The 23,820-nt window shown below is 43.3% G+C and overlaps 1 protein-coding gene across 5 annotated transcripts in view; it reads right to left on the bottom strand.

The window, feature by feature from the left end:
- Window positions 1-12,178, bottom strand: part of DPF3 (double PHD fingers 3) — a 94,896-nt gene extending 82,718 nt beyond the window's left edge. For 2 of the 5 annotated variants that reach the window (XM_074148732.1, XM_074148733.1), the window contains exons 1-2: window positions 12,022-12,175; window positions 6,820-6,927 (exon numbers count right to left, since the gene is read on the bottom strand). In XM_074148732.1, the coding sequence (XP_074004833.1) occupies window positions 6,820-6,927; window positions 12,022-12,046 (133 nt within the window). In that variant the 5' untranslated portion in view covers window positions 12,047-12,175. Of the gene's footprint in view, window positions 1-6,160; window positions 6,163-6,819; window positions 6,928-12,021 lie in introns of all 5 variants that reach the window. The other 3 variants (XM_074148731.1, XM_074148734.1, XM_074148730.1) reach the window with 3 other exon arrangements.
- Between the last annotated feature and the right edge of the window lie 11,642 nt (window positions 12,179-23,820).

Genomic DNA, 23,820 nt, shown 5'->3' with positions numbered 1-23,820 from the left:
AACCCCAAAAAACCAACACCTTCCAGCATCCCCACTCCCAGATTTGAATTCACAATATAAAGCTCCATTTTATTCCAAAGTGTTACAGAAATGTGACATATATAGGCACATGATAGACCAGCCTCAGGATTCAGCATGGTCAGCGTGCAGATGTGCACTCGAACACGTCAAATGAGAACTGAAAACCGTCCACCCTCCCTGACACAAAAAATTACGTATTTTTTGTTTTCTTCTACATGAGGTGCCAAAAATAAAGATTGAAGGGAATGGGTGAAAATGAGATCTGCTGTAGCTCAACCAGAAACTACAGGATCCATGTGGAATCTCCCAGTAAAATTCTTTGACATGCATAATGCGGCTTCTTCCAATATGAAGCTCGCCATCATCCACACTGTGATGTTGAGTTATTTGACATTTGACCTAATATTTGCCTAACGCTTGACCTAAATACACCACAGGACTGCTGCTTTGGCACCACCCACCAAAATCAAATCCTGTTTCTAATAAATAATAATTTTAAAACAGGCTATTCCTGCCACAGAAGAAAATCTCTTTAAAAGCTGACTCATGGAGTAGGCTCAATCCCTCCCTTGCTCTAGTTTTACTAGAAGCTCCATTCATTTTTGCAGAGGTAACTCCTGACTTGTTTCAAGTTTACGTGAATGGGAGTCAGGCCCTGCCCTTGCAAAAATCACATTATTCACTGCTCCCTCTGCTGGCCTCGCAGCACCGCCGGCTTCTGCAGATGCCCAAGTACAGGAGCAGACACAGGCACAGCCCATTTTCGATCCTACCACAACTAAACACCTGGCAGGTGGAATCAGGCATGTGAAATGAGAAGAGAAAGAAAAAAAAAAAAAAAAGAAAAGAAGAAGAAAAAAAAATCCTAAAATCAGTGATATTTTAAAGAACTGAAGAATATATTATAAAAAATGAGGAGAGTTATTTTAAAAGCAAAAGTACTTCAGAATGCAGAAGTACTTAAATAAAAAGCAGATTAGAAAACCAACATTTTAATTTCAAGATTTTGGAGGGAAGACAGCAAAAGACACAGAGTTGATAACAGGCTATTAAACTTCATGTTACATGAAGGATCTAGACAAAGTCATCCGAGAAAAAAGTTGCTCCTGTCTGCTGGCTGTCATGTCATACCTGCCCCAAATTTAGGTTTGATGACAGCAAATGTTTATAAAATTAATGAACAATTAAAAAAGCTAAAATACGCTCTACACAAAAGTATCCTCGGTAAATTGACATCTGCAGAAATCTGTCAGAAATCTGAACAATCAATACATTGATATCATAGCCCCCTTCAGAAATATCCTAATTCATCTGAATTTTACAGAGGTACTCTTATTTGGAATTATTTCACCAGTTTTGATCCTAAGACAGTCTTAACAGATCTTAAAGAGGAGCCAACGCCAGGTTTGACAATATAACAGGAGCCTAACCTTTAATCACAGATAAGTTTCCATATATGTTAAATTTTAGCAAAACTTTTTGCTAAGAAAAAATGTGCCTTTCTTTACAGAGTTTATAGTGAAACACCACTGCTGTCTTGTAGTACTGAACAAGAATCAACATGTGATTGTGTAGAAATTGCTGAAATCGAAAGTGAAACTAGTCAAGGTTAATGAAAGAAAAATTATAAAAGGAAATTCTCATTAAACTAGTTATTTTAATTATTTTTAGGCTCTAATATCTTTGAGTGACACTGGACATAGCAACCAGGGAAAGAAAACAGAATATGGAACTGAGGAAAACTGAACTCTTTCTCTGTTCTTGGGTTTGATTTCCAGCCTTACCACAAACTTCTGGTTAAAGCCTCATAGCAGTATTTTAATATCTTTGTTGCTCATTTTTCCATTTTGGAACTGAAGTACTTCCTTTACTATATTTTGTATATTTGGACTATACAAATATATATATATATTTGTACATATAATCTTCTATGTACTATATATACATGCATATACACGTAAACATACTATATATGTATACGACTATATATTTGTGTATATATATTTGTAATTATACAACCATTGCAGAGAGTATAAGAAGTCTTCACAACGACCCCCAGCATGATGATCTAACATGCTGCTTGTGTCTCTAGATTCTATCATATAAATGATACCAATGCTAATTCTGTCCTTTGCTTTTTAATTCCATTTTAACTTTATCTTGGTGAAGTGCCCCATCTTAAAGAGCACTGACCTCCAGAGATATGCTGAGCATCTTCCACAAGAGTTGGGGGCACTCACCACTTCGCAGGAGAAGCACAGTACCTTGCATAATCAGACACAGTCTCTACAAGGTAAATTGAGATGGCTGAAGGAGATAATAGCTTATCTGCAAGGATTCTGTTCATTCATCCACAAGCACACTCACATAGGTATATTCTATATGTCAGATTAAAACCAGATCAGGCATTGTTTAAGTGGCATCTAAAAACCTGTTAGCAGTGCTTGCCTCAAACAATTCTACCGGGGTTCATCACAGCAAATGAAAAATACTTTTGTTTACTTTTACCTCTTCAACAGCTGGTTTAAAAAAAAAAAAAAAGCCATTTCTGTAGTTGAGCTGAACTGACTGCCCAGGGATAAGTAACGGGACAGACACTGGCACAGGACACCAGCTCATTCTCACCGGAGTAGCCGCACACACAAACCCCACTCCACACCCTCCAAGTGGGTGGGAAGGCTGCCTACTGTGAGGCATCACTCTTGGCTTTCAGTCCAAACCAAAGGACAGCAGTGATTCGAGACAAAAGCTTTCCAGTCATATTCTTTACAATTACATAGCATGTGAAATAAAAGCTCTGTGTGTATGTATGTACATATCTCTATTCAGCCATGTTGTAAAACTGAAGTAGGACACTACCAGTTTAAATTCCACCGGAGTTTTTGGCCGTACGCACCCTGTCTGTTCTCATCTGCATAGCTGCAAAGCTTGGGTAATACCTGACTGTCAGCAGGGTTTACTGTAGGTAATACCACTTCCACAACGTTGATACCTGACCCAAGGCACAATCACGATATCACCCAGTACCACAAAACCATGACGTGTGTAGGACGCGGAGCAATTAAGATTTCAAGGGGCATTGGGTGTAATCAGAGATCTCTCTTCCATTTCTAACCCTCATTTTTCTGGTTGCTCTGATATTACTGAAGGCCAGAACCCTAGTACTTGCCTTCATGGCACCTGCAGCTCAGAGGGTGGTAGGAGAGATGGCAATCCTCCTTCTTCTCCCATTCCTCTGGAAGAACAGGCTACCCAGTCCAGTCCAACCCTCTCCCTCACCCATCCCAGACTCACAGACCTCCCGCGCACAGGAGCTCTGCTCTGCTTTTGCTTTTCTCCTGGGCAGGGAGAGGAGCGAGTATGGAAGCACGAGTTGCTTCCAGCCCTCCCACAGCTTCCCACTGAAGTGCTGTGCAAATACCACTGCCCGGTTCTGCAGAGAATCAGGATTGCCTATATTTGGTTGAACAGGAGTCTAGGTTAATTAATATTATGAGAGTATCAACACCTAATAACTTTAGCAATCTGTACCTAGAAAATTAGCAACATGTCAATACGTTACCCATGACTGGGGATTTGTTTCAAATCTATACCACCGTTCATGGGAATCTTGACTGCTACGCTATGATGACTCGTGTAACAGCTCATATCCATTACAACGATGAAAACTTGGCTGCACTTGAGCCATAATGCTTGATTCTGGTGATATGAATGTACCACTGAAAGATGAAAATCAGCCCACGTGAAAGTAAATGTCAGGAATACTTAGTGTAAACCCTAAAAGTCTGGTAAAAATACTGACTGTATTGTCATTGAAGCAGTTACTGTAAGATTTGGCAACATGTTATTTCTACTGCATATCTATTGGATAGGCTACTGGATGAGATGAAGGACGTTCAGAAATAGTATTAACATGAACGTTGCTAGACCCTTGATCAAATAACTTTACTAGGGCAAACCATGCACGTAACTGAGTACAGTGGCAGAGGAAAACAGACATCTAAAGGCTGTATCAGCAACACCTATTCCAGCATTCTGATCTTTACAACTTTGGCTGTAACTATTCTTAAAACCAAACGCTTCCACTTGAAACCAAATAAAAGTAACAGACCAGGACAATGAAAGCACCGTGTTCCATTAAGAAGCAAGCAGCAACTGACCCCAAGAAAAACATTATAGTGCACTTGCATTTTACAAAAAACAGGAGACTGTTGGAGTATGACTATTTTCTTAATTAGATTTTGGTATTACCAAATATGAAACTCTCGCTTACTGAGCTGTGTCATGCACTACCTAAACCTGCAAGGTACCAACACCACAAAAGTAGGCTGTAACTATAAATGCTACATTATTACTAAATGATTTATTACACCCTTCAACTGCTAGCCAGACAATAGTTTGATTCTACTTACTGACCACCTGCTGACCAGCCACGAAAACAAAAATCTTAGATCTATGTGTCTCCTGAATTATGTAGAAGTCTTGAACTTCTGGACACAACTTATGGCTATAATGAGCCACCCCAAAAGCCCAGATGCAGCCCAAGCAAGTATTCTCACCCCCTGGTGCTGACCCCACTGACTGCTGGATTGGCAGCTTTTGGAGCTAAGACCCCCTTCCGTGTTTGTTATAGTGGCAGCCTCACTAGAAGTACTTCTAAACAGTTAACAAATGTAAAACATAATAAAACTAAGGTTTTGCCCTAATTTGATGTTGTAGAATAGCATTGCTTGCTATATATAACATACAACCAATTCAACAGCCTCCTATAGAAAAATCAGCAACTCGCATCCAAACCCAGCACAAGCACTCTCTGGCTGCTGAGAACACCTCTAAGCCATGACTAGGATGTCCAAGCCCTAGGTGGAGTGAAATGATGGAATTTTTAGATTAGATTTCTTCCAAATTTGTTTCAGACATCCTACAGTTGTCATCTATGTGCATCTTGAAGCATCTTAAATTGCCACATCTTTGCCTGCCCCACACAGTCATCTAGTGTTTAACTGAGGAATAAAGAGGTCAGCATAAGGGAGCTTCCCAGGTTCAGCAAAAGGCTTTACCACAGTGCCCCCATTTAAAACATACAGTATTTCTGCTGTCCATGCTACAAATAAATTATGCTATCTTTTTCTCAAATTTTCAAAAGCTACCTTTGAATGGAGATCCAATGTTTTCCACAGGTTTTATACTTTTAAATCAGAGATGGGAAAAATCCCATTTTTGGCTCTTGAGTCAATTCTGGATATGCACAGACGGAGTGAAATTATTTTATGATGTAACTGATAAGAAAAGTTAATCACTAGATAGAAATTGGTTGGAAAATAGATTTAAATGGCAGGGCAATATAAATTGCCTTATTTGGCTGCCACTGGCAATGCAACAAAAGTAGCACTCCTGAGATGCGGAAGAGATGTTTATAGCAGGGAAAACAACACAGAGACAGACATGCTGAGGTCTCTTTATCTGATAACTTTGTGGTAATTGCCTTTCATGCCCTGTGGCATGTAGGATGCACTAATTTGGCATTCAGCAAAGAAGCATAATGCAAACGAAGAGTCAAACTCTACACTACTGCTTTACCTTACTAAATTACCAAGGCACAGCCATGTTTGCATGATCACAAAGTCTGAGGTAGACATTTCTATGGGCCAACATCATCCTCTTCCTAGAGTCCGGTCTCTTTTCCACCACTGTAACCCATCTGATTTCACCAGTTCTTTCTGACTGGCTCTGCTGTGAGGTCTCGTCCTATTTGCTGGCTGAGATTTTGCCCTTGGGTTGAACCCCAACTGAGTGGTTACAGGCATTTCTTCTTCTTGTCCAACTGTCTGCTGACTTCTCCTATATTGAATGTAGGGAACCTTCAAAAACTGTTCCTGCCAAAATAAACATGAATTTTGCCTCCGATTTTACTGGGTTTAGAGATTGTCTCTATCGCCCCTTCCTGTCTCTTCATCAGCTACCATGTAGAAGCAAAGTCATCAGTACTGCTGGGCATAACTCAGTTCCCAGACACCTTCTTCTGTCAAACAGGTTTTTTAAATATTCCTAATTTACATTTTGGGGTTTTCTCCTGTACTTTTTATACTGGCAGTGTCTCGCCTCTGAAAAACCACATACAGCTGTGAGTACGTGTTACCTCTTTCTCATAAAAGCTGACCCCAAAGACAGCAAGCATCTACTTCACAATCACTCAGTCAGCATCCAGACTCATCACTTCATACAGTTTAATTGTGGGGGAAGCGTACCAAGGACAAGAATGAAAGAAGAATGGACTACAGTACACATACAGGCATGCGTACATACACAAATGTGGCATATGCTCCCTAATTTGTATTATTTGCTGTTTGCAATCTTGTCACAGCCACGGTCCCCAGCCTTGTTATAAAAAAATCTTATCAGTGTCCTGTTCCACATACACAGCAGTCTTTTTCACACAGATTAGGCAGCAGATGCCAGCGTGAGGTTTTGTATTAATAACACACTGAGGCAATAATTAGTAATACATCGATCTTTTACATCCTTATGAATTTGCTAGTAGAGGCCAGGATTCACCCCTATGGAAGGTAAATTCAGCTCCCATTGCATTCAATGCAAGCTGTACACATTTCTGTAAGGGACAGCTGAGTGCAGAGGGTTTGGTGGTTACTGTTACAGCAAATCAAGTAAGATGCAACAGATGCAAAGAGAAATGGTTAGAGATGGGCAAAGATAAAGTCCAAGGTCTAAATGCCAGGTTTGCATGTATGCCAGCTGCTCTGCAGCACAGGAGAGAGAGAGAGGCAAACAAATACTTACCAGGTTTAATTTCCAGCAGTTTCAGCCTGGAATCCTCAGGGGGATGCAAACGCCTCTTTTTGCGCCAGCAACGTGCTGGGTATGTGTAGAGCTGACCTGGGGCCAGGCCTGAAGATTAAAGGCAAAAAATAAATGTAATCACATTTCAGTTTGTAAACCACAAGCACTGTCTCTAGCATCTCTGTTCTTGCCCTTCCAGGCTCTCCTTGTTGGAGGGTTCAATCCTGCAAATAGTGAGGCAGAACTACGCACTCCAGGCATCCAGTGCTCCTGAGGCTCCTCAGCACCTCTTGGGATCAGGCCTACAGAGAATCTAGGTCTCACTTATAGACTTCACTCAGCTCACTGAAACCAGAGTTGCACATAAATAATTTGTGATTTCTTCAGGGTAAATAGAATTTCAGATTCTCCTGGGTCACAGGGGTGATGCCTCCTCCACGGGCAGAGAAGGCCCCTTGGGAAAGAAGAGATGAAGTTCCAACACACAAATCATAAGGCCCTGATGCACAGAGCAGCTCAGGAAATTTGTGTCTTCCAAGTGGGAGCAAACCAAGATCCATGAGGTCTGGCTATTTGGACTCCCTATTTTTGTTCAAATTCTGGACTTCCGTTTGAAGACAGATTCTTCATTCTGGTTATTACCTCCTCATGTCAACATCCTGAATGAAGGAGGGGTTACAGGAGCAATGTTTGTATTACTGCATGCTCCACTGAATCACATTGGGCATCGCTGGCTTCTGAGCTGCCCTGGCTCTCCTGACAGACACCCAGTAGCCAGCGTTCAAGCTATTCTTTGCTCTCTTGTATTCAGAACACAGCAGGGCTTCATGAATGCATTGGTACCAGGGACACAGAAGCACACTGCCAAGTGCTTCAAAGTATCCTCAACTGCCCCAGATACTCATGACACACACAAATACCCAGCAAGACACAGAAAAGTTGGAAGAATGTCATTCTCTCCCCTGATTCCCCTGCCCTCTCCATCCACCAGTTCTGCTTTGGCTCTTGTGTTCTGCTGCTGTTGCTGTTGGTCTTGAAGGGGGTACAGAGCGCAACTGCAATTCCAGACTCATTGCCCTTAGAAAACAGGTAAGGCCACATAAGACAAAGGGCAGGAGTGGTGTTACCATTTCTGACACTGTACTGATAGCGAACAGCTGGACAACATCAAAGCAGTGCCAGTAAAGCAGAACAGCTCAAGGGCAGCAGCATGGCCCGAGTTCTCAGCCATCACTGCTGAAGCAGCCAGGAAAATGTACCAGCTTGGGAACAAAACTGACTCACTGAACCAAATGAGGATTATGAAAAAAAAAACAGTATCCTGTTACTTGGGGTGAGGGGTAGGAGGGTGGGGGTGTGGAATTAAAAAAAACCACCACAACAAAATTATTCACCTTAAGAGAATGGGCTAATCAAATTCTGCATGTGAAGCCTAAGCTCCTGGTTTGAAATATTTCAACTGCTGGGAATGACAGTTCAGATCCCAGCACTTTCCACCTACTTCCAAGGCCTTGGTGCATAAAGAGAGCATCTACAGCACACTGCCTGGGTATGGCTGAGCACTGGAGTATTCACAAGGAACCTGGCTGTTCAGGGCACAGAATGCTACTGAACTGGGGCTTTTCACACCCTTCTTTCATTGCTGCGCAGCTTTCTGGGCGTTATGCCCACCCCAAGAAGGATACATTTCAGAGCAGGGCACTTGGGACTGGTTTGGGAACAAAAACGTGAATAACTAGCACCTCTGCAGTGTTTGGACACACTTCTTCATGGCACTTTGCAAACATTAGCCACTGCAAACAATTGCTATTATGATGAGGTGGATTGTGCCTGGCTCTGATGTGACTCATGAAAGAGGTGGAGGCAAGAAGCCTCACCCTTTCACAGCAGGTCCTGTGCAAGAACTCGCTCACACCATTGAAATGGCAGTTGCTAGACCAAAGCAATAGGACAGAATCAGCCCTCCATTGGACAGACCTCCACAGAGGAGTCATTTGAATGAAATAAGCACCACGGCTTTGAGCATTTGTCCCAGACAGAGAGGAGCAAGGACCTACTGCAGTTTTGGGGGAGTATCTGTTAACGTGGATTCAATTATTGAGCACTCTTATATGATTAGCAGTTCTGGATTCAGCCAGGACAGTGAAAGGCAAACACAAATGCTGAAAGTCCAACAAGAAACAAAGCAAGTATCCTTGAAAAGACAGAGGTGGGAAAGCCTCTTCCCTAGAGGACCTACAGCCCACTCCAGGTGGCAGATAGATCAATAAGAGATAGATGATCCAACATCCATCCCTGCACCCCTTGAGGTAAGCTCTCTGTTCCTACTCACAATACCCTTGCTCATTAATACACAGCCATCCAATGAACTTAAAGTATATACCAGACCTTCACTTGATCCAAACCCATAAAACGCTACCGTCAGTTCACCCTGACCCCGTCTGTCACTGCGCTGGCTCACACAAAGTGTGGATCTTTGGTTTACACAGAGGAGGGGCAACGAGGAAAGGATCCGTTCTGAACTTTGAATCTAGCCCCTCCACAGCCTATCTTGCAGTGCATACAGAAATAACGCATATACTGGTCTTACTGTCTTCAGTCTCGGTTGTCTCTCCCTCTGGTGCCTTATAGGGCAACCAGAGAAGGTTCCAACCATTTGCTTATAGAGGAAATAGCAGAACCTGCAGTGAGTTATGTTGTTTATCTCATTAGTGTAGGAGAGCCATAACTCAAAGCTTGTGTGAAAGGCCGGGGGAGGAGGGGAAAAGGAGGAGGGAGTTATGTGCAGTATTGTGTGAAATTAACCCTGAACTGTTTATCATGAGATGCATTTTTCTGACTCCTTTAACAAAGAGGACGGCAAGAAACCAGGTTAATATGCTGAGATCCTGACCCTCCTCTCTGTTTTTCAAGCCCTCTGTAAGTGAAAAGAGGTCCTGGAGCTTTGCCGTTTGTATAGAGTTTTTCAGGTTAGGGATAGTAAACAGCAGTGAACACAGCACACGAGACAGACACCAGGGTGGTTGGCAGAGAATTTTTAGAGACCTTCAGCATGGGCATAAGTGCATTGTGTACAGCCTGAAAACAGGCGTGCTAAAACTGTAGAGGGATGCTTTGACCCACCATAATACTACAAGAAATAGATGATGCAAAGAGACCCAAGGGAGCACTAAATGGGCTAATAAAAATCAAGAAAGAGGAGAGCAAATATGGGGGAGGAGGGCTGCTTCATTTCGCAGTGATTATTCTAATTCAGAATAACAAAGGCATCAGACTTGGTGGCCGATGCAGATGCAGGAGGCTTGTTTCACTTAAGACTCTCTGTGAAGAATGTTCCACCATTAGTACTGCCTTCAGCCCTGCAGGAGAAATGCCACTGATCCTCTTTTACAGGGTAAACTGCCAAACAGTTCACTATCAAAAGTGAGGAAAGAAAGATTTGCACAGTGAATTTGCTCAAGGTAGCCCAGAGAGCTTGTGGCTGAGAACAGGAAAGCATTAAGACCTCTTGGTTCTGGTGTGATGCCCTAACACTGTTACACTGATGGTTTCTTCCAGAAGTGCAGAGACACCAATGAGACCCATACAAGAAGAGTACCTATGTCTATCTTTGTAGCAGATGCTCTTGCCAAAACATTACTTGTGGATATAGTGGATGTATACCTGCTTATGATTGCATTCAAAATGATAAAAATAGCAGCACCTTACTCATAAACAGATGCTACAAGAATAGAAATTCCTTGGGTAAACAGATTAGAAAAAAAAAAAAAAAAAAAAAGGAAAGCTAGTTTTGCCAAAGCATAATCTCTTAGGAATGGAGAATTTTCAGCTGAAACAAAAACCCAACTGTGGTCATGAAGCAACCTACAAAGGAAGGGTTAGCCCAGAACCTCAGACAACTCCCAGCTTGTAAACCACATTCAGCGGTTCCAGATTACCCCAGTAGTTTTTGGCAGCTGAAACATTCTCAAGGTATTTTTAACACTGATAAAACACCTGTTGTCTCCTGCACCAGAAGTGGCTGCATTTTACTGTACAGTGAGTTTTCTGATAGTACTGCAAGAAAATACTGAATCTACTTTGGATATTTTAGGAACAGGAGCAGTGCAAAGATCCTTCCCTCAGGAAAGGGAGAGGGGTAGTTTCAGCTAAATACCCTTCAGAGGCGGCAATTGCTTTCTTAGTCTGGTCCCAGGAGGGGGGGGAAATTTCCTATGTGTTCCTCCCACTTTACCTCCTGAAAACTGGCCAGTGGAGGAGGTAAGAGCAGGCTGTACCTTCCCATAATTTCAGATCTGGAGTTTTGTGGGATTTTTCAGTATGGTTTACAGGAACTGGGATGTGTTTATGCACATATGTGCATGTCGTGCTTCCGGTGCCTGTGCACCCTTCCCACCTCCCTGTCTGGATTCTCTGGTCTGCACTGAAAAATAACTCAAAAAAATAGAAACCCAGTTTGGTGCTGTTGAAAAATCTGTTGCCTGAGCTAATGGTGGGTCAGATATTGAGGCATACTCTAACAAAATTCCCACTGGGGTTTGGGAGGACTTCTGTCTGAGTAACGTCTCCAGTGTTTGAACCAGTAACTGTCCTTTGCCTTCCAAACAAGGAGTTCAGATGGATTTACCCTAACGAAGGAAAGACTGACAGAAGTCTACAAAAATAATAGTGCTCTTTTCCCTTGAGTTTCACTGAGCTTTGGAACAGGCATTAGCCAAAACTCTTTAAGGACACATACCAACTTCTTTCTGCACCTGAGGAAACTGCGGGTCTAGAACTGATATCAAAGTAACTTGTCCTATATTTACCTCAGCTTTATATCCTTCCTAATATGATTCCTCATTTTCGGCATTCATCTGAGAAACTTCCACCTCCACCTCTCCACCCTGAAGATAATTCCAGTCCTGTTTAGAGCAGGGCATTGTGTCTTCTGCTACAGACTGGGATCAATAGCATTACAAGAGCTACAATGATGCAGCCTTAGAAACTACCACGTCAGGCACTTCTCTGGGTAGAGACAGAATAATTAGGATGAGCTCTCTGCAGTTACCAAAGGAAATCCCCTGCAGGCACAGAGGTATAGGCAGCTTCTCTTCTGTGTGGCCTGTGGCAGGTTAGAGCTCCTATTAATTAAACCCCAAGAGGGCTCAGCGGCCAGCCCTCCATACATGCACATGCACACACAGACACAACGCTACCAACCTGGTCCCCTGTGCCTCTTCTCCATCCAGATGTAGCAGTTGTTCTGAGCTACCCCAGTCTGCGAATCCAGGAAGGGGAGGCGGACGCTTCGCTCAGCACACAGCCGAGAGTTGTAGCTGCGACAGTGCTCGATTGCTTCTTTGTAGAACTGGTCCCCGAGTCTGCCAAAAGAGACAGGGCAGAGAGTAAGAAAGGCTGCATTACCCCCTCCAACAACTCAAGAAAAAAGGGGGCACAAGGTTGGTTTAAAAATGGAGAAGCAGAAAAACTTGCCCTGAACACGTGCAAAGCTTGCTGACACGAGACGCTGCTGAAGCAGATCATGCAGAAAGTGCCACTGAAAGATCAGACTCTCAGCAACTGGACACAGATCTTTTCAGTAGTGGAATAGCTACTGAATGAGCAAATGATGCAACCACACTGGCCCATGACCCTGGGTCAGGCAACATATACACCACAGTGACCTCAGTCTATTGTTTCTCTTCCCTCGCAGTTTGTCCAGCCAATTCGGCAAACCAGTCATTTCAATCCTATGTTACAGCAACTCCTGCAGTACATTTTGAGCAACCAGAAAGCCATCCAAGTTTAGGAGAACTTCACTCCAACATTTCTGGTATCAGAAAGCCCATAAGAGCAAAGGACACAGTCCTCATATTGTGTGCTTCTGAGGCATGAAAACACACCCCTTAACAACTACGGCTGTGTCTGCAATGGTCAGACTAGATATTTTGTCATAACCCTTCCAGAGTTTTCCACAGTCAAGCCTGAGGCACCAACAGCAGCAGGCTACAACAGTGACCGGTAAGATCCAGCACAGAAAATGCTGCTTTCCTCTGGAGCCCAGTGGGAGGAACAGTTCTAAAGACAATGTCATTTACTTCATAAATAACTATTTGTACAAAAATTCTGTAGAATCTTCATCTTCCCTTGCGAAAGGTTTATAAACTCTGCTTGCTGGAGATTATAAAAATCCTCCCTCCAAATTTTTCTAAACAGGGAAAAGCATCAAAGTAGAGCTACCCTGAGGACACAAAGCAGCTGTCACACTGGAACGTTGCAAAGTAGGTGGGCCACACTACTGAACCTCATTCTTGATCTATTGTCAAGGTGAAATTCAGTCGTGACATGAATAAGCTACCCATTAGGGGTAAGTTCATTAGAAAATAGGAGTAGAGTGATGTATAGCATAACTTGCTCTGACTCTGAAATTCATTAGTGTGCAAAAGGGATATAGCATGCACAGCAAGGGAGCCGAAGGGATGCACACACAGAGATAAGAGACTCCCTTTCCTGTTCTATTAGTTGTTTTCCCTGCTACCCTCTTCCATAGGCACAATTGGCATTTTAAAAGTATACTCCTCTTGCACACCTCTGAATGTCAAATCAGTGCAAATTGCTCTGTTTTGCCATCTGTGTCTTTTTTCTGATTCACATCTTTTAAGTCACTCCTCAGTTGCACCTTATGACTTTGATGGGAGCCATACTCTTTTCCCCTGGGCTGTATGGGCCCAATATCCTCCCACTGACACGGGACAACAGCAGAGAGCACAACACAAGAGCAGGGCAAATACAGAGAGAAGTGCCTGTTTCCCCCTTCTCACTTCTGATGTTCAGAACTTAACTTCCCTAAGTCTCAGGTTACCCAGTGGTAGGGATATTATACTTAATAGACTTCAATGAATCTTTCTTCCATTAATCTATCCAACTAACTCTTCAACCCGCTTATCTTTTTTATACCTAAAACGTTGTGGGGCAATGAGTTCCACAGCTGAAATATGATTCCTGTGAAAAAAAAGCATTTCCTTATGTTTGTTTCAAGCCATATCCCAATTATTTACAATTCCAAGTCCGTAAGTCTCTCACAAAGCTTCCACCAGGTCATTTCTCTAATGAGCAGAGGGTATCCAGCATGCCGAGTCCCTGGATGTGGAACAAGCACCGTGGCTGGATGCTGGAGCCCACCAGCTTCCTGCTGCTTTCTGCCACTCTGACTTCAGCCACTGCATTTCAGAGTGTCCCCAAGGGAGAGAAGGGGGACAGTCCTCCACAGGAATTGCACGCAGGAGTCAGAACGTCCTTTGGCTACAGAGACTTCCTAAGGGCTGTTCAGCAGTTTGGTGCAGCAGGGAACGTCGGTGTGAATGTGGTGCCTCACAGCTCCGTTCCCCACACACTGATCACCAGCTCCTGGGGAGTAGCCAGCGCGGGGACCTTTGCAGGGCAGCTAAAGGACAGAGCGCTCTGGACTGTATAAGTGAGTGAAGGGCAGAGCCATGGGCAAAGCATGTACAGTGGGGTCCCTCCAGACACTGAATCCCCTGTAATGACCTCAAACCCCTTCTTCCATAAGAAGGTGGGGGTGGGGAGGGAAGGGGAGCAGAGGAGAAAGGAAAAGATAAGATGCACTACTATACAAAGAATGTGACTAGGAAGAAATGAAAGCTTATTAAAAGCTGTAATTAAAGTTGTACACTTGTGTAATCAAAGTCAGTAACAAGGAGACACCAGTTGATCAAAGATTAACAGCTCTTTCCACAAACACTTGAGCTTCCACACAACTATGTCAGATTCCCCCTGTATTAAGACAGGGATGCTCACTAACTCCAAGTTTACTGGAAGGAAGAGCACACCTGTGTGACTACAAACTGCATAGGTTTTCTTTATGCTAAACATTACACCATTAGAATATGCACACCGCAAAGCATCCCTATTAACAAAAACAATACATCACAGCAACCCAGATATAGGATCTGGCTGGAGATTACCTCAGTTTCCACCTTCTTCTAAGACTGAAAATAACAATAAATCTTAGAATGTTAAATATTTGGCTTTAAACAACACTGTTAAGTAGGGTGTAAGATTAAAATTCAGATTTTTCTAAGAGAGAGAAAAGGGGTTTTGAGATCCTAATGGCAGAGAAGCTACCAAGTTAATGGGTAAATTTGCTCTTGACACAATCTTGTAGTCCAGCTATTTCATTACATTTATTTTAAAGATTTTTAATATGCATCTTTTGCCTCAAAGAAAAATAATACTTTAGGAGAAGCTTTTAGTCACCTCCATACTTTAAGAAATCTTACCTTGGCTCCACTACAGCAAGCATGATCAAAAACCCTAGCCCCTACATATTCACTGGAAAGATATTCAGGTACTGGGACCTTGAGGGCTTGCCCTGACTTTAATTATAAATAGAATTTTTTTTTAAAGTGACAAATAATCAAATATAGGAAAGTAAAGAAACAATATTTTCTTATGAAAGCCATATCTCAGTGGAAAACGGCTTCCCTGCAATTACTTTTGGGTGGTTGGTTGTTTTGTTTTACCATGAGTCTTCACTGGAGTGACTTTGACTCATCCCAGATTCCAGTTAGTTTTCTTTAAGGAACTTTAGAGATATTTTTTCATTTGTTTTCAGTGCTACATATCCAAACACAGCGTATTTTATCTTACGCAGGAAAAACCAGAAAGTATTACTAGAATTGGAGTGAAAAAGGGAAACTACGGTCCTATTGTGCTCATCACTGTGGAGTCACGGAGGTGGGACAAATCCCAGCCCTCTCCCAGGAGGTTTACTCTGGAGCTGGAGAACACACAAGGGCGGGAGTAAGACTGAAGAGCGCATGAGCTCCAATGAAACTCAAATAGATAGGCTAAGTTTGAGCAAGCAAGATGCGTGAACAGAAAAAAAATAAACAGACAACATTAACAGCAAAAAGTATATCATATGTCAGAAAGATTAATTATCTGATGTTACATGCTTCATAATTTTCCCAAGCTGTGTTGCTATGGAAGACTTACACTTCATCTCCTGAAAAAATATCTGTAAAAACTATGGGGAATTTCTGCATTATTTTTATGAAAAGTATGTATGAGTCAGTGCTGTGCTGTGACTGACTGCAAGGGTCGATTCTTCCCTTTGGACATGGTAGTGAAAGGTCACACAGACTTGTCTAGATTGATATTAATGACAAAAAATCATCAGCATATGCATAGATTTCAAAGATGCTGGGTTAAAAAAAAAAACCCAAGGAACGGAGAGGAACAACTGCTGGCCAAGGAAGGCAAATCATACTGAAAGCAGCGCAACTGGAAATACAGAATGAAGTTGTCAGCACACTGCGAAAAGCACACAGCCCCTCAGTGCAGGGCCACAGGTGAAATCCCAGATGCTTGGGACAGGCCAGCCGGTGACATTGCTGGCAGGCGTGCAGGCTTTGCATTTACGTTCCAGCCCCAGGATACTAAAATAACCTGGTTCTGGCTGACTCATAAAAGCTCCCTGGCTTGGAAAGAACAACCTATGCTATTGCAATCTTCTGCAAAGCTGAATAGGAGAGGTATATGTCTAGTAGGAGTTAGAGGCGCTTTTTTGGTGAAGAAGGGTGGGACTGAAACTGAACAGCAGGCTTGGAGCAGCGGAAGCGCAGCGTGAATGGAGAGGTGGGCACTCTGAAAGCTCCACCAGCCCTGTGGGTCCTGGGACAGCAATGTGAGGCTGGTGTGATTCCATACAGCCTGGAAAGTAGGCACTGGCATAAGAGCATAGACCAGGATGGAGGATCAGGCCCTGTGACTTTCATGAGGTCACTGTTCTTTTAAGCATTAAGTAACTGAAGTTTCCTATCATGGAGTCAGGGCAGCTAATAACAAAGTTAGGGAAGAACAACCCTTCCCTTCTCTCAGTCTTTGCCTGCCTGCTCTAACTAGACCATAGGATTTCTGAGCAGACTCCTACTTACCACTTTTCTGTACAGTACCTAGTGCCATGACTCCTCTGTCTAGGCATGCCTTAAATGAAAAAAACCAACAAGAACTGGCCTAGCTTATGAGCCCATGAGTTAGCAACAAGGACCAAGAGCCTGGCTTCACTCCAGCTGCTTCAGGAAGTTCATTTCTCTGCTGACAAGGGATCCTGATGGGCCCTGAAAGCAGCGGAGCAGCTCTTTACCACTGCTTTCCAGCCCATCCTGCAGACTCCCAGCTATTCGAGCGTGCTACACCTTTTACAAAAGCTATAAAATGGGCAGAATCTAGCACACCCCTCCTGAAGTGCCTATCATATTTCAGGTGAGGATCCAGAGAAGGAGAGCACTCACTGAAGATGTATAAACAGCAAAGCTCAACCATGATTGCAGGTCCACATAACCCCTGGGAAACTTCTATAACAAAGAACCGGTCCTCTAAGTGCAGCTCTCCACCAGATCTTCTGAGTATGAATCCAGATTGCCTCCAGTTCCTGAGGCCAGGCCCCTTTCTAGTCATTTCCCTCTAAAACCATGCTCCCTACATGACTAGGCAAGTAAAAAGCTGATAGCACAGAAAGAAATGACTAATCGTGTAACAGAAAGCAATAGACTTTTCCTTCTGAAGTTTGCAATGGTCCCCAGCCATGATCAAAAATGTGGGACCTGCTCTCCTGAGGACCACGGCATTTTCATTTACTATACTTTCAGCCTCTAGTCTTATATTTTACATAATTTGATACTATGAGGAACAGTGAGGACAACGGAAAAAGACATTTTAAATCAGAAAATGTTCTTCAGCAGCACTGCCATCCAGTTTCAAACTGGGCAAGATCTGAGAAGTGGCGGGAAACAGGTGATGCAACACAGCTTCAGAAGAGGCTCTGCACTCTTCTTTTGGAGATATTAATGAATGAGTCTGGGAATGAAGCACCAGTGGGGTCTCAGGCCTTCTCACGAAGACGGACAGAGACTAAGAAATCACACAGACACTATCTGAGCTATCAGCTGCCTGTGACATTGCAGACCAAGAGGTACAGTTTGACCAACCCTATGTCTTGGCAAGTGCTGAGAGAACTGCACAGAGCTGGCTACGCTTTCCAGCAGATCCCAGGAGGCCCCTGACAGGCAGCTGCTCCTCCTCTCCATGAGCCTTGACATGAAGTGCCACAGGGCACAGTTCTTCCACCACTTCTATTTAATATCTATGCAAAACCTCCAGGGGATATGATGAAGTATATGGGCAGCAATGCCAGCCATTACGTTGATGACATGCAGCTTTATGTATGTTTTCCCCCTCATGCAGATGGCACTCTCCCAAATCTCTCAGTGTTGAAAGCAAGGGCAGCATGGCTGGCAGAGGCTGAAATCGGAAGAGATAGTAGTGAGGCTGGCTGGAAGTGGGAAACGTTACAAACTGTGAGCTAACATTGTATACGATTCAAAGATGGACACTAATGTGGACAATCTAATAGACACAATCATTAAAAGGACCTTTCTCTCTCTCTCCCTCTCTTTTCTCTCTCTACCCCCTTTTCCTCCCAGCTTCCAGTCAGCATAATTCTCTTTTCAAGCAGTGGTCTGGCCATGCTTATATCTGTTTTCCACATTTCGGCTGGCCAACTGTGACTCTCTACCTAAGACTAGACAAGCAACAAAGACAGAGCTACCTGCAAAACTGTTGCACCTACCCTATCACAAAGCAAGTCAGAGAGATCAGTAGCCCCCAGCCTGTCCTCAATCCCTCTTCCTCACATACTCGGAAACACCATTGGTTTTCACAAAGGGCACAGTGGACTGGGTTCAAGCCGCTTGAGCAGCTGCTTCTCCTTTCTAGACGCAGAGCAGCATATGCAACTGGAAACCTGTGCTTAACAGAGCCCAGTATCATCAGACTCTTGGAGAGCCTTCGGACAGCAGACCCTCAGCTCCAGAGCATCTTCCCCGAAGACATAAAGTACGCTGCTCTGCTCATCCTCATGTTACATTGCAGGATGCTATCACAACATTCATCAAAAGATCGAAGCAAAGGAAAATACAACCACTATTAAGCATTAAACAACAAAGGACTGGCCGGGCCCCTCCTTTGGCTGTACTCTCTGGAACTTCTAGTCCATAGGCAGCTCCTAAATGGTACAATCAGGCACCCTTTGCGACCGCAGAGAGGTAGGATATTGAGACTCCACAGAAATAGAGAATGGCTTTCCTGATGTTAGGTGAAGTGTAACAGATTGTTCCTACCACAAACTCCAAGGGCAAGCCAGAAAGCTTAGGAATGTGCAGATTCAGTTTTCTCATAATGGTCAGTTGCATCTGTCTCTGCACGACAACTTCTAATGATGTAAGGGGTGTGAACATGAGCAAAGGCAAAACAGGATTTCCAGATGGGCTACAGAATGACTCAAACTTTCTGGCCTTTCAGTTCTTTAACATAAACTTGGCAGCTTTGTAAAGACTCACAAACACATGTCTATCCTAGACTCTCCAAGAGCCAGAGTCATTGAGACATCTACTTCATTTCTATACATATTGAACAACTTCACCTGATGGACAAAAAGAGACTTGTATAACTTTCCCCAGCATGGGAGGCAGAGAAAAAATATGGCTAGCAGACCTGTTCCAGTAGTAGATAGAGTACACAAACTGGACCACAAAGCAGTATACAGCTGCAAGCAGAGACAGTGTTGCTGGAGCAGAAATGATCAAAGGGTAAATGAAAGGAAAGGTCTGCAAGGAGAGTTAATGCCTTTCATTGGAAGAACTCATACAGTTGAGTCAAAATAGACAAGCTTTCAAGCACTTGTTCAAAAGTACTGTGCCAGGTGCATAGACCGTATGTGGTACGAGAAATTAGGAGCCATCAGCGAGCTGATGACAAGTTCCTGAGTCAGCACTGGCACAGCCCAGACATTACAGCAGTCAAGGAGATGCCCTGAGCTACGAGTCTAGGTTGAATCCTAGATCAGTGAAAGAGCAACATGAGATTTTCCAGCACTCTCCTCAGAGCACCCAGCATTAGCCCATCCCCTATGCATAGAAGGGCAAAGGAATCCCCTTTTGCCAGGTATTTATCAGCAGACTTCCCCTGGTGGGTTGGAAATCCCTACTGGCTATTTGTGGCCAGAAACAACAGTCTTCTCACTGCTTGAATCATTGTGTGATGCTGAATCATAACAGAGAACCCGGCCTCATAGAGTGAGCTAAATTCACTACTCTGGAAACAGTCTTAGACTGCAATTTAATCCAGTGTGAAACTACAGGTATCATCTCATGCAAAAGTCTGTCTCTGAAGAAAAATGACAAAAAGTAGGTATAGCTTACAATTGGGGGAAAATTGATCTGATTAGCCCCATCTTCACAAGTACTGTGGAAGTATGAGAGCTCTGCCAGCATTTCCATTTAAAGAAAAGCGATAGCAGCACAAGTTAACACTGCCAAGAAGAGTGTGGTACATCAGGGTATTTCACTGACAGCAGCCTGCAGGCCAAATCTGGCTTTCAGGGTCAAGAGCTGCTGCCATTTTTGTGGAGGAAGAAGGACCTCAGCTGGAGGTGTTCCTCTTCCTGCAGCTGTGCCTGGCCTCGCACAAGGCCTGCAGCAACATTCCCAGCTCCCAAAGCCAAAAAAGTGGGATCACTATAGCCATCTTACTCAGCAGTTTACATGTACAATTGTTGGCTAGACGCAACAGGTATCTGTGTATGGTACATGATGATGTATGCTTAGATGAGGTATTTCAGAAGATTAATTTCTCAGTCCTATTTACATATACTGGACTGTGAACAATTATACTATGGTGCTTTGGTAATTTGTCCACTTCTCTTGCTTTTCCTCTATTTCCATGGAAAGGTAACAGCAGCAGTTTCCATGCCATACACTAGGCTATCTAAGGTGTTTCCAGAGACAGATGTTGCGTACAATCTCCATTAGACTCAGTGCAGTGACCAATTAGGTTAATCTCAGAGGCAGACTCCTTGGGGATATCTCAGAGCATCTATTCTTGCTCAGGCCAGGGTTTCTGTTTTAAAGAGATGCAGCACCATCCAATTAAATGAACAACAGGTGCGAAAGGTAAAAACCTAGACCTCTTCTGTATCTGAGGACAGCAGTCAGAATTCAGCTTGGTCCTAACCTCTCTCAAAAGGTCAAAAATTCTCTCTAATTGCTAAAGGAATGAACTAATGAAAAATTCAGCAACAATATTAGATTGGACAGGACAACATCCAAGAGATGTTTTATATTTTTAAAGAAGCATCTCAAGCTGCTGGGGCTTGAGGTCACCAGAAGTCTGTTAGTCTTAGTGCAATCATAGCCTTAGGGTCCAGATGTAGTCAAAGACAAAGTCTACGCATTCAACTCCCTCCATCCTGATTTCGCACACTGGACCTATCTTTTGCATTCCTACATCCAGGAGAAAGGTAGATTAGTAAAAAAGGTAATCTATCACCCAAGCTGGCGCCCGGAAGCCAGCAAACCAGAGTTCCACAACTGCCACAACTTCCTTTGTAGCTTTAAACAGTTCCCCTGCAGAACAGGGCTAACACCCCACACTGGCCTAACTAATAAATCATGTGCATTACTTTAGGCACTGCCTATACTAAAAGATGCTCAGATCATAAACAGACATCCTCTCCTAACTCTAGCTGTGCTGGCTAAAAATATCCCCCATTGCCTCCTACCCTGCTGCTTTTCATGGTTTGTCTCCTACCGTTTACTGCTCCCACACCTCCCGCCAGTAGCAATACTTGCATGAGTGCTCCCCGATCTCCTTCGGGCGAGGCCATTTGATCTGTTTGAGCAAACCCAGCTGTCATTGCCTGGAGGAGCTGAGGGTGAGCTCACAAAACCCCTTCTGCCACCAGAGGTAGTCTCCAGCAGTACAACCAGTTTGGGTTAGTCTTCAAGTAGCACACTTGTTTGTCTGCAATGGAAAAAGCCTACCCACACCATCAGTGGTGACAGCCAGGTCACTCAGTCAGCACAGACCTCTTGGGACACACAGCATATACCAATAGAAGGAGTTTTTCCCTACCACCACAGTTACATCATCGGCCCAAATGACATCAGCTAAGCTGACAAGAGCATTCCTTTTCATGTATCTCTGTGTATCTCATCTTTCATGAAGCCATGTATCTCCATCAGATCTCAACAGGCAGTGAGATGCCAAGAAAGAACGTGAGGGTTCTGCATGCTTTTAGCCATGTCAGAGTTGCAACTGTCCAAGCTCTACAGCACGGTCCTGGTATGAATGACCTCTGTTAGCCCTCTTGGAAGTTCCCAGACTGGGATTTCCCCTGCACCTTGTGCGCTTATTTAGTAGGCAAATATACAGTGCCATACAATCCAGATGGCAGAATTTAGAAGAGATTGAAATAAACATGCAAGTAGAAGAGTAGTAGAAATGTTCCTAAATGGCAGGCAAGCTTCCCCACCACGCAGAACTGTAATTACTTTAATATTTTAGGTACTTCCTGTCCTTTGACTAGAAAGAGTTAGTGAGCTCACATTTTTCTGCTGACTGGACTCTTTTGTAGGAACCTTCTATCTCCTGCTGCAAAGGAAATCCCGCTACAGGAAACAATCCATTTTGTTCAGGTGAAAATGATCACACAAGTAGCAAAGCAGAGATTTATATAGATGTAGAATAAAAGCACATAATTATTAAAGCTTACTTTGCCTCTGAGGTCAGCCTTGGGAAAAAAAAAATCAGCTATAGCCAATACTTTAAAGATAAAGCTACTAATCTTGAATGGGTAGCACTTTCAGTTCCTCAGTCATGATACGTATGACAAATAGAATACACATGTAAGAAAACACAAAAATGTACTCTACTCAGTCAATAATCATTAACTATAAAAAAAACACAATGGGAAATCACATTTTCTGTTCTCTACAAAGACATCTTAAGCCTAGATAATTAAGGTTATGTTTCTTTGAGTTATTATTTCTCTTGAGTACACAGGAACAATCATTCTGTTACTTGTATAAATCTACTGACCTCAGCAGACGTATAGCAGGGATATACTTGACTCATGCTACATAGGGGAATTCCCAAGAGGACTGTGAATTAGATTTCCTTTTCTCGCCTCCTTCCCCCAGTTCTACCCGCAAATGGAAGTAGGGCAGATTACGGGCATTCCTCTGCTGAAGTATCATTATTACTCCTCAAAAAGGAACAGTAAAAGTTAGAAGTAAGAGGTGAAACAGATGCACTGTGTCCTCCAACACATCATCTCCCAGTTCCTTCAGCATAAAGAATGCCCTGTATTGAAAGCACACTTAAACTAACTCAAAGGTCTAGGCACAGGATCTTCTGCACCTGGAGCACATCCCATGGGATCAGAGAAAAGCATCACTACAAACACACACATTGCTTTAACTCTGAGGAGTAGTGTTTCAAACACCTGTGCTCTTGTTTCTGCATATACTTACGCAGCACATGTAAGGAACTCTTTGATAAAGTCAAGAAAAAGCACTTGCCACAACTAGCTTTCAGAAACTCAAATATCTGGTGATTGTTCTCCTATACACCAACCTTCCTTGCATGTGTTTTTCTTCCGGCTTGCCTCCCATTCTCAGCACCACCTTAACCCAAGTATCAGATTGAGGTGGTTATTACTGTAGAACAGTTAAAGCAAATAGAAAAGCCTTGTAACTCATTTAGCAATTAGCAAAGCTTGCAGAAGTGTGTTGCTGTAATTATCACTTCACAATGAAGGTCCTCTCTTCTGCTCAACCAACTTACTCTTTCGGCAAGTTTCACAATTCTTAAAGATTCTAGCTTTTAATGCCTATCCCAATCATGATAGGGCAGATCTCAGCTCCATCTTTGGCCTTGTGTGTTCACTGAGGTCTTCAAAAACTCATGACGAAACCCTGCCTGTGACCAAGCATCAGGTCCCAGTTCAGCAAAGCATCTCATTGACTGTGCAGGTCCCTTTCAATTCAAAGCTAGGCAGATACTTGAATGTCTTGCTGAACAGAGGTGGCAGCTGAACAGACAGCACATGTTTCAGTGCACTTTTAGAATGAGGTCTTAGAAACAGGTACATGTGGG

Source organism: Numenius arquata, chromosome 6, assembly GCF_964106895.1.
Source record: "Numenius arquata chromosome 6, bNumArq3.hap1.1, whole genome shotgun sequence".
In the NCBI taxonomy this organism is placed as follows: domain Eukaryota; kingdom Metazoa; phylum Chordata; class Aves; order Charadriiformes; family Scolopacidae; genus Numenius; species Numenius arquata.
The sequence above is the reverse complement of the archived record's forward strand: the minus strand, read 5'-3'. Positions and strand labels throughout refer to the sequence as shown.